We start from the raw sequence: 12,257 nt of genomic DNA, 5'->3' as shown, positions 1-12,257 counted from the left end.
CCTTTATGGGACAAGGTATCCATTTTTATAACAAAGTCCCTGATAAATATAAAGAGCTACCGTACAATAAATTTAAAGGTATAGTTAAAGATCACATGCTTAAAAAAGCCTATTATACAACTCGAGATTTTCTTAATGATAAGTCATCCTGGGAGTAGGATTATGGTGCTCTCATGCTCGCACTAAAAAAAACTAAAATCGTGCTATGAAAAGTAATGTATAAACTAATCTAATTTTCTAAAATGTTATAGTGTCATGCTTCTCAATCTGGACTGTTACTTAGCTTTATTATTAGTTTTTTTTTTCTCTAAGAGATAACTTGGTATTGTCATTCTCACTAAAATGTCTCTGGGGTGGTGGCGTAGTGAGGCGGGTCGTTACATTCCCTCTAATATGGTCGAGTGAAGCGATGGCTGGTTCACTCGTCATGTCTGTGAACAGGCGCTGCTTTCGGGGACTGGTCAATCCAAGTTATTCCAATTTATGTATGCGAGTCATTTCTACTAGTATTTAAGTATGTAATCTGTAAGTCTAGATATTAGCACGTCACTACCTTGTTTAATATACCACGCAATTTTGTATACCCATTCTTATAAGATACACTATACAAGAATGCATGGTAAATTCAGTGAACTGCTCCTGAATCGAATGTACCTACTACTGCTATTTCTATTTATTTATATTAACCGGCAGACAGTGGTGACTGAGTTTGTTGCGGCGCTTCTTCTCAGCACTTGCCAAATGTTGGTCTCGAAGCGCTGGTAGGGTAAAAAGATTATGAGACATGTAGAGGCTCCTTAAGAGCAAAATGACGATTTGTAAGAACTATTTATTAGTCTAAACAAATAAAGAAATTTTGACTTTGACTTTGACTTTGACCCAATTTTATATTTTATGTTTTACATTATTTTAAGTTTAGTGTTCGATTTAGCAGCCTAGCAAGTGGCCGCGACTCTCGTTAATCAATTATTGTACCTTTATACGTAATCAAGTAATAAATATCTACATTCAACAAGGAGTTTGAATCATTCTCTTCATAATCAACATAATCAAGAAAGGTGTATAGCTAGCAATAGACCATACATCTTTATTCGAGCCGGATTTATCTACAATCAAGAAAACTCAGTGCTTTGTGAATCTCGCGTACGGAGCGAATCGGTCCATTTGGCCTCCCGGAAGAGGGTCTCACCAACTGGATTGAGAAGGCGCATAATCTGTACAGAGTTCGCAAGGACATTGGGGACTAGTACCTAAACAAGAAATCAAGAATCAAGCAAATACATCAAACAAGAAATCAAGAAACAAGTAAGCATTCATCAAACAAGCAAGCAATCAAGAAACAAGTAAGGAATCAAGAAACAAGTAAGCATTCATCAAACAAGTAAGAAATCCAGAAACAAGTAAGAAATAAAGAAACAAGCAAGCATTCATCAAACACTCGAACACTCATCAAAAAAGCAAGTAAATCAGGTACAAATACAATTTATAGCAAGCAATTTCAATCAATTTCAAGCAATAATCAAGCATGTCTTCAATGGAAGATATTTTAGCAAACCAAGAGCAACTCATAGATGCAATTTACAAGATCCAAACCAATTTCAAGAAAGACGGACGTGAAAGAAAAACAGCAGATTATATTAAACGCAAAATATCTACTTTAGACAATTACTGGGTAGAATTCAACAACAATCACATACAGTTGTGGGCGTGTCAAGACAAGTCCCATGCCTACTTCACCGAAAACAAGTATGAACATATGAAGTCGACGTATGAAAACATCAAAACAGCTCTGCAAATGTACGAACCAATGACAGAATCCAGGCCGCCGACTCCCCTACTCAAACCTGCAACACCATTAGCAGCACCATCGACATCCATGGCTCCAGCTACACCCAAGGAGTCGCGTGGTACTAACAGCAAAACAGAAGACTTACTGAAAAAGCAAGCAAGTAACTTCAGAGCGTTTCATAGAACGACATCCAATATCAACATCGATTCTATAACTGAGAAATGGGAGTTGGAAGACCTGCTTAATTCTCTGCAATCACGCTGGTCAGCCATTGACAGTCTCCACTGGGAGATTGATAGCGAAACTCAAGGCACCAGTAACAACGAATACGATAGAGCATTTTCATCATACGAGCAAATGTATAACAACATCAAACGAACCATAAACAGCAAGCTTTGGTCGGTATCCCATCGGGAAAAATCCACTCCTCAGATGGATATACCTACCTTCAGTGGAAATTACCATCAGTGGACCTCCTTCAAGGACTTGTTCGTTGAAACAATACACAACAACCCCTCGTTATCGAATGCCCAGAAAATGCAATTCCTCAAGGGCAAGGTGCGAGGAGAAGCAGACAGGCTGATACAACATCTACCAATTAGTTCCGACAACTACAATATATGCTGGGAAATACTCAACCATCGATACAATAACAAGAAACTTATCTTCACTTCATACATAAACAACTTGCTATCAATTCCTACCGTACAGCAACAATCCTTACATCAAATCAAGCGCCTTCACGACACCACATTGGAAACCATCAATGTCATAAAAAACCTAGGCATTGATATCAGCACATGGGATCCGTTGCTAGTACATCTACTTTCACAAAAACTGGATAATGAATCATTCACCGACTACAATGAATGTCTGGAACAACCACGTGAACTACCAACGATGTCAGATTTTTTGAACTTCCTGGAATGCAAGTTTACAACAATGGAGTCCTCACGTAGAAAACAAGATTCACCAACGACAAGGCCTTTGACACATCAAGCTTCGCCAAAGCCAAATAAAACAAGATTTCAAGTATACTCAAACAATAACAACATGGCAGAACAAAACACAAACAACAATCAACTAAGAACTTACAAGTGTTCTTTATGCAATTACAACAATCATGGAATTTATTTTTGTGAAAAATTCTTATCAATGTCGCCACAACAAAGACTCAATACAGCATCAAGACTCAAGTTATGCTTCAATTGCCTAATAAAGCACCAAGGAAACTGTAGAGTGCAAAAACGATGCCGAGAATGCCAAGGTCAACATAACACAGTATTACACGAAGCCTTTGCATCACCAAATAACACAGCAAGACCAAGTACATCAAGAATGGTCAACCACAGCAACTCCTCCACGACTACTGTTCCCATTCAACAACATGAGTCACCCGAAGTACTGTTGGCAACTGCGATCGTACAAGTTCAAGCCGCCAATGGCAACTACTACAAACTACGAGCACTACTCGACCAAGGATCGCAAACCTCAATTATCACCGAGAAAGCAGCGCAAATTTTATCATTACCACGACGTCAATGTACTGGAGTCATAACTGGAATCGGAACCAAGGAAAATAACTGCAAGGGAATAATAAACATAACTATCAAGTCAAATAACTGCGAATATACATTACAAACCGACGTGCTTATTATGAAAACGCTAATTAACAACCTGCCAAGTAACACATTATCGAAACCATCATGGGAGTTCCTGGAAAACATACAACTAGCAGACCCTGAGTTCTACAAAAGTCGCCCCGTCGACCTACTTTTGGGGGCGGAGGTGTACTCTAACATCATTTTGGATGGCATCTGTCGAGAAAACAATCAAACACCAATAGCGCAACAAACGCGATTTGGTTGGATATTAAGCGGAAGCGCCAATACAACTACATTACAATGCAACGTCTTATTAAACAACATTGAAGATATACAACGATTTTGGCAAATTGAAGACATTACACAACAAGAGTCATCATTATCATCTGAAGATCAAGCATGCATAGAATTTTACAAAGCAACAACCGTTCGACGAGAGGATGGGAGATATCAAGTAAAACTTCCTCTAAAACCCAACTTCATACAAGGATTGGGAACGTCAAAACACAAGGCCATTGCGCAATTCAATCAACTGGAACAAAAATTTACGAAGCAAAATGACACCGCAATTAATTACAAAACGTTTATCGACGAATACCTAACATCAGGTCACATGCAACTTGCACGTGGCAACACGACACCGGAATACTTTTTACCTCACCACTGTGTCTTACGCAACGAGTCGACAACAACTGCACTTAGAGTTGTGTTTAACGCATCTGCAAAAACTTCTACTGGGATGAGCCTCAATGACCTCATGTACAGAGGCCCCAACCTACAACAAGATCTACAGTTTTTAATCTTAAAATGGCGACAATACAAGTATGCATACACAGCTGATATCGAAAAAATGTTTCGACAGATATGGTTAAATGAAGAACATCAACAATATCACAAGATTGTATGGCGAGACAATCAAACGAAACCAATAAAAGAATACGAGTTAACCACCGTCACCTACGGCACCAAGGCCGCGCCATTTTTGGCGATGATGACGCTTAAGCAACTCGCAGACGATGAAGAGCATAATTATCAAGAAAATCAAGCAGCTACTGTCTTACGAGATTGTTTCTATATGGATGACCTCATTCATGGAAGTCATTCATTATCATCAGCCAAACAGTTAAAACATGACCTCATAAACCTATTGAAGTCAGGAGGCTTCAATCTAAGGAAATGGTCATCTAATACACCAGAGCTAGTCGAGGACAGCAACAAGAGAGACAATTTTGATTTTCGTGGACTTGAATCAACGAAAGCATTGGGACTTCGGTGGAACCCACAAGAAGACAGTTTTACCTTTGAATCAAAAATACCAACAAGTCAAACAAAAACCACGAAAAGAACATTATTATCTGCTATATCAACCATCTTCGATCCTCTCGGTTGGCTCTCACCTCTCACTATCAAGCTAAAACTCCTATTTCAATCTACATGGCTGTCAAACATCGACTGGAATGATAACCTTCCGGATGACATTAATTTGGAATGGTTAAAAATCAGAGACGAGATACAAAATATTAATCAAATCAAGGTTCAAAGATGGCTCGAAACGCAAGAAAACGATGTCATTGAACTGCATGGATTTTGCGACGCATCAATAAAAGCATACGCTTGCGTCATTTACTGCAAAATAACACGAAGAGGCCAAAGTACAGTGGTTCTGGTCGCCGCGAAAACGCGACTAGTTCCGGTCAGCAAAACGGTCACATTACCTCGGCTGGAGTTATGTGGCGCAGTTTTATTATCGCAATTAATTGACAAAGTTAGAAAAAGTTTACCCAATTATCAAATCAAGACCCTGGGCTGGACTGATTCAACAGCAGTTTTGGGGTGGCTGCAAGGTGATCCAGACAAGTGGAAGACCTTCGTAGCGAACAGAGTCAAGCAAGTGACTGAAATATTGCCTGGAAGCGACTGGCGATACGTCAAATCTCAAGATAATCCCGCTGATTGTGCTAGCAGGGGTCTGACAGTCACTCAATTAGAAAAGCATTCTCTTTGGTGGCAAGGTCCAAGCTGGCTACATTCATACGAAGATCAACCCGAACAAGCGTCGTTCGAAACAAGTGAAGATCTGAAACAGAACAAACAAGAAATGAGCACCATCAAGGAATTAATGCAAAAATATAGCACGTTCAAGAAACTGATTCACATCTTAGCGTGGCTATACAGATTTAAATTGACTACACTAAACAAGAATAACTTACCATCATACCTTACCTTAGAGGAAATCCGTTTCTCCAAGTTGAAAATAATTCAACACGTACAGCAAGAATACTTCTCTCAAGAGATAAATGACCTGAAAACTAACGGGATCATCAACTCAAAAAGCAGCATACTTAACCTCAACCCTCATCTTGACGAACAAGGCATCCTCCGTGTTGGCGGAAGACTAAGACATGCACAGATAAGCTCGGAAATGAAGCATCCTATCATCATTCCACATGCAAGTCATCTTACCGACCTCTTAATCGATGAAGCTCACGCTCTCACTTACCACGGTGGGGCACGTTTAACGACCTCATTCCTTCGTCAACGATACTGGATTGTGGGTGGCATCAGGGCCATCAAGAAGCGCCTACGTGGGTGCGTCAAGTGCAGGCGATACGACACAAACAAGAAACATCAGATCATGGGTGACTTACCACACGCTAGAAGCAACCCATCCCGCCCATTTTATCACACCGGCGTGGACTTTACGGGTCACATCATGATAAAGAGCAGCAAAGGGCGTGGCATCAAGTGCACAAAGGGTTATGTGGCAGTGTTCGTGTGTATGGCAACAAAGGCTGTACACTTAGAACTTGTCTCTGACCTAACCACATCAGCATTCCTAGCCGCTCTAAAGAGAATGGCTGCTAGACGAGGAAAGCCACATCATATCTACAGTGATAATGGCACCAACTTTATCGGAGCAAGTAAAGCCATACAGCAAGAATACGAGATACTTCAATCTACTCTTCATCAAAACAACAGTCATTTTATGCAAGAAATAACAGAAATGAACATTCAATGGCATTTTAACGCCCCTTCCTGGCCTTCAGCAGGCGGCCTCTGGGAGGCCGCAGTAAAGAGCTTGAAATACCACCTCAAACGCGTCGTCGGCGAACAAAAACTGACGTACGAAGAATTTTCGACCGTATTATCACAGCTAGAAGGGTGTTTAAACGCAAGACCATTGTGTGCCATCAGTGAAGATCCAGAAGAGCTGGATTACCTAACTCCATCGCACTTCCTATCAAGTGGACCTGTGCTAACATTATTTGAAACAGAGCAAGATCTCAGAACAAGATGGTATCTATGTCAAAAAATATATAACGACATCTGGAAGAGATGGCGTTCAGAGTACTTAACTCAATTAACTACCAGAGGCAAGTGGAAGCAAAATCAAGAAAACCTCAAAATCAATGATCTGGTAGTCATACACGACGACAACTTGCCATCGGGACGGTGGGCCATGGGGCGCGTCGTTGAACTCCACCCTGGCCCCGATGGACACGTGCGAGTAGTTTCATTAAAAACCAAGAACGGTTACCTTAGACGTCCGGTAGTAAAATTATCTTTACTGCCTATCAATCAGAACTCAAATCAAGACAGCAAACAAGTTAATACAGCAAGTGTATCTCCAATACATGAAGAAAACAAGAAACGCGTGAAAAACATTGGTTTCAACTTTAAATCAATAGTATTGGCTCTACTTTATTTTATGAGCATACTTACAACAGCATCATGCACCTTCGTAAACACACCGCTGAAACAAAACCAAGGAATTTATTTCGATAAAATTTCGGATATGCAAGTAATAAGAGACGACTGGACTGTAGTGGTTTATTACAAGATGGAACCATACTGGCAAGGGATGAAGACATTCGAAAATTACTTCAATTACTTGGAAGATACATGCAAGAAACTGAACGAAGAAGTGCACTGTGACGTCATTCTATGGCAGCTACGTCACAGCTACGACGAACTGCAACACTATAATACGATATTGATGACGCAACACACGCGCACACGCTCGCGCAGGCGACGCGGTCTAATCAACGCAGTGGGCTCAGTGACTAATACACTGTTTGGAGTCCTAGATGAGAAGTTTGCCGAGCAGTATCAGAAAGATATTACTCTCATACATGATAATGAACAACATTTGGCATCACTGTGGCGAAATCAAACATCTATCGTCGAAGCCGAATATAATTTACTGAAAAGAAGCGAGGAAGCCATCAATAAGCAACACAAATTAGTAAACAAACACCTAATTAAAATAGAAAACGCCGTGAACATACTTAATTCAGAGGTGTTCAACATTTCACAAGCAAATTACATGACGTTGACCGCTGTAGCTGCAAGTAACATGATACACGAACTGCGAAATATGCAAGAAACCCTGCTGAATACGGTCACCGACGTTTATCATGGAAGATTCAACTTCCATCTCTTATCACCTGAACAACTTAGAAACGAGCTAAGTGTCATAGCAAGTCAGATCTCAAGTGAACTAACTCTGCCCATAGAGAATATACATGTTAGTTTACAAAACATATATCATTTATTGAATATCAAGGCCAGAATGTGTGAAGATTACCTACTGTTTGAGATAAAAGTACCTTTAGTCGGCAGAGATTCCTTCGAAATATTTCATCTCATTCCCGTACCAACTGCAACAAATCATAGCAAGATGATAGACACGATCCCAATATCAGAATTCTTGGCCATCAACTTAGCTAAAGATGCTTATATCACAATGATAAAAGAAGACATCTCCTCATGTCATCAGCAAGAGCAGACTTATTTATGTCAACTCAAGAAACCTGTATATCACCTCAAGCAAGAAGAAAGTCTTTGTGAATTAGACATCAATAAGAAACAATGCAAAACAGTTGTTCACCCCTGCATCAATAAGTGGGTCGAATTAAACACAATAAACAAGTACTTGTACTTTTGTTGTGAGAGGTGTCAGTTACGAGTGATATGCGCGGATCAGGTGACCGCGCCACAGCTGGAGCAAGCCGGCCTCGTCAGCATTTCACACGGGTGCATTGTCAAGTCCGACCTATTTACAGTGCACGCTCGTAACCTTGATCGCAATGTTATCAAAACAAACGCCGATATCCAGACACAAGACATCAGTCCGATCAACAATATCATCAACGCATCGATCCCGATAACATCTATCGTAGACGACACAATTAACGAACGTCAGAGACAACTTTCGGACATCGAGAAAGGTCTGAAAGATTTGAAAGAGCAAGCAGTATTGAGCACAGATGTATCATACCACGATGTACATCAATACGCTCTAATATACATCATCATCGGCGCCGCAGTCATCACGGCAGCGTGGCTGGCGTGGCGGCGAGTGCGGCGCGCGGCGACTGTCGCGCCCCCGGAGGAGCGCACTACCGTGCGCCTCTCATCCATTCGAAGCAACTCAAGTGAAGACGAAGACCACAAGAACAAGACTAACAAGATACATAGTGTTAATACGATACATAATGTTAATAAGTCTACGTCGCCCATAGCAACTAGTAGTGCATCTCTATTTTCATAAACTTTACTTTCATCCCGCCTCCATCTCTGGTGGCCCGGAACATGTACGGTGCGTCACCGTACAATTGCAAACATCAGCAATATATTGCTATGCGCGGCTGACCCAATTTTATATTTTATGTTTTACATTATTTTAAGTTTAGTGTTCGATTTAGCAGCCTAGCAAGTGGCCGCGACTCTCGTTAATCAATTATTGTACCTTTATACGTAATCAAGTAATAAATATCTACATTCAACAAGGAGTTTGAATCATTCTCTTCATAATCAACATAATCAAGAAAGGTGTATAGCTAGCAATAGACCATACAACGTGTAAGCTCAAAATAGTCAAGAATACACGATGTCTCTTACCCTCTATTTTGTCATAATTATTCTGTCTATAGGAATAGAGTCGATCCTAATAATGGACGATGGCTGCCTCATAGTGGGTTCCGGCGACGGCACCATAGACCTCCTCGATGAGATCAACTGGAAAGGGGACTTCCCGAAAGGCAAGCTCTGCAATCCTAGCAAACCTCATTTCAAGGCGGTAAGTCCTTTGAAATCTTCAAGTAATAAAACTTAAATAAATTACCGAAAGCTCAAGGAGCTGCTTTTAAAGCGAGAACTCTCAATAGATATGGTCAAGTTATGTTTTTTAACACACACAAGTAACGCTAAAATAATGTTTTGTATGTCTATATTTCTGAAAGTTGTGCATGCTTATACTAAAACTTTTATTTTTATTTGTATAGATATAGAGAACAATAGCGTCTAGACAAACCTCAAGGGGATCTAGAACACGATTTATATCAAAGATGTAATAAAAAATAAATAAAAATAACGCTATTAGCTAAAATGTACGATTGAAATCAAATAGCGCCAACGGAAAATGTTCGGGTGTAAAATATTCGAGCCCGTATTCCCGCGCATTTCCGATGACGCGATCCTTTTCATCTTGTCGTCTAAAGCCCGGTCTGTGAGCACGTAGAATTTTGTCCAATGACCCCAACCTCATGACTGTGCGACGGGCGCCCGCAGTGAGTGTGCGAGCGCGACAGCAACATAGTTACGCGCGAGCGTTAAGGATGGGTAGCTTGGGTCATTGGACAAAATTTTACGTTCTCGCAGACCAGGCTTTAGTACTCTAGTCTATGCCCTATATTGACATGATCTATAAATTTTTCCTTCAGCTAAAAACCACGAGGCTAGACGGCTGCATCACCTCCCTAGAGATGATGGAGTCTCCCTCACTGCGTGGTGATAAGCGTCTGCTGCTGGCTGGGACTCGCAGCAGCGAGATATATGCTGTGAGCGTGACCACCTTTGCGCCAGTACTGGTGGTCACCTGCCACCGCTGCGCTATCAACGATATCGCGTTTCCGAGGTCAGTGTCTTGGTTACCATCTTGAATTCGCCTAATAAACTTCCCCTCATTCTCCAGCTGAAAACTTTTTACAACTTTTGCAACATTTTTTCTGCTAAACCACTGCAACGTCATGGAAACTTAATATCTCCTCTCAGAGAATGATCATTGCGTAGTCAACAAAATCTGATGGTAAACTGAGGAATGTAAGCGAATTGCATAGTGTAACTAATTACAATCTAGAGATTGATTTGTCTACATCGCTGCACTTGGTGTGCCAATCGAAATCTTTGGGGGTTGGAGGGCTGTATAATCTTTCTTGGCCAGTACTGGTGGTCACCTGCCACCGCTGCGCTATCAACGATATCGCGTTTCCGAGGTCAGTGTCTTGGTTACCATCTTGAACTCGCCTAATAAACTTCCCCTCATTCTCCAGCTGAAAACTTTTTACAACTTTTGCAACATTTTTTCTGCTAAACCACTACAACGTCATGGAAACTTAATTTCTCCTCTCAGAGAATGATCATTGCGTAGTCAACAAAATCTGATGGTAAACTGAGGAATGTAAGCGAATTGCATAGTGTAACTAATTACAATCTAGAGATTGATTTGTCTACATCGCTGTACTTGGTGTGCCAATCCAAATCCTTGGGGGTTGGAGGGCGGTATAATCTTTCTGGAGATGATGGAATCTCCATCATTACGCGGTGACCAGCGTTATTGGCTGGGACCCGCAGCAGCGAGATATATGCTGTGAGCGTGACCACCTTCGCGCCAGTACTAGTGGTCACCTGCCACCGCTGCGCCATCAATGATATCGCGTTTCCGAGGTCAGTGTCTTGGTTACCTTCTTGAACTCGCCTAATAAACTTCCCCTCATTCTCCAGCTGAAAACTTAAAGTACACCTCTTGCAACATTTTTTTGCTGAACCACTGCAACCTACATTCAACATCAAATAAACCGCACCGCGATTGTGGTCAAATACCTGCCTTGTCATGCATAAAAAAAAAACCTTTTGCGACGCGAACTTTAAAGATTTTATTCTGATACAATCATGGTACCCCCTAACGATATTGGTGTTATAATAAATATCCTTAAAGAAAAACACATTTAATTTCTAAATAAATGATTAACATCCCAACTATAATATTATAAATGCGAAAGTAACTCTGTCTGTCTGTCTGTCTGTCTGTCTGTCTGTTACGCTTTCCCGCTTAAACCTCGCAACCGATTTTGATGAAATTTGGCATAGAGATAGTTTGAGTCCCGGGAAAGAACATAGGATAGTTTTTATCCCGGTTTTTGAAACAGGGACGCGCGCGATAAAGTTTTTCTGTGACAGACAAAATTCCACGCGGGCGAAGCCGCGGGCGGAAAGCTAGTATACCATAAATGTGATTTGAAAAAAGACCTCCCTCACTTTGGGCTCACCTCTGGGATCAATTAGACCAATTTTTATGGTTGTAAAACCAAATAATGATCTCACGTGTCTTCTTTAACAGATGGATAGCGATTAATCCCAACTTAGCAGTTTTTTAGCCATAAAAGTTGGCTCAAGCGTAATTACCTATTTTTTGAAGAAGTGACTCTGGTTCCTTCTAAAGACGCAAATGAAGTTTAGAACTAGGCTTTTAAATGGTACCAATATTGGTGGGAAGTGGGAATGCATACGTTTGAAAGTGCTTGTCGCGGGAGGTGCGATTTATTTGATGTCGAATATAGTTTCGGGGTGTTACACTCACACTCACAGGGGCATAGTCAAGTATCCAGCCGTAGACTAGGGAGCTTGTCTTGTCCTGCAATGACGTCATGCTGATGACGCGTACCTTACATGATGCTGTCGTGTCTCCAGGGGCATGTCGGGCGTGTTTGCGACGACGAGCGCAGGCGACCTCTGTAGTTCCTCGAGCTAGACTGTGTCCAGTAGTGCACTTGTGACGTCATGGTGCTGATTACATGATGACG

General features: G+C 41.2%; 1 protein-coding gene across 1 annotated transcript in view; it reads left to right on the top strand.

The window, feature by feature from the left end:
* LOC135074869 (cilia- and flagella-associated protein 52) overlaps positions 1–12,257 on the top strand; it is a 38,465-nt gene that overhangs the window by 8,497 nt on the left and 17,711 nt on the right. Inside the window, exons 6-8 of the mRNA XM_063969250.1 lie at positions 9,330–9,475; positions 10,119–10,312; positions 10,494–10,670. Of these exons, the coding sequence (XP_063825320.1) occupies positions 9,330–9,475; positions 10,119–10,312; positions 10,494–10,670 (517 nt within the window). The remainder of the gene's footprint in view (positions 1–9,329; positions 9,476–10,118; positions 10,313–10,493; positions 10,671–12,257) is intronic.

Source organism: Ostrinia nubilalis, chromosome 9, assembly GCF_963855985.1.
Source record: "Ostrinia nubilalis chromosome 9, ilOstNubi1.1, whole genome shotgun sequence".
Classification (NCBI taxonomy): Eukaryota; Metazoa; Arthropoda; class Insecta; order Lepidoptera; family Crambidae; genus Ostrinia; species Ostrinia nubilalis.
The sequence above is the reverse complement of the archived record's forward strand: the minus strand, read 5'-3'. Positions and strand labels throughout refer to the sequence as shown.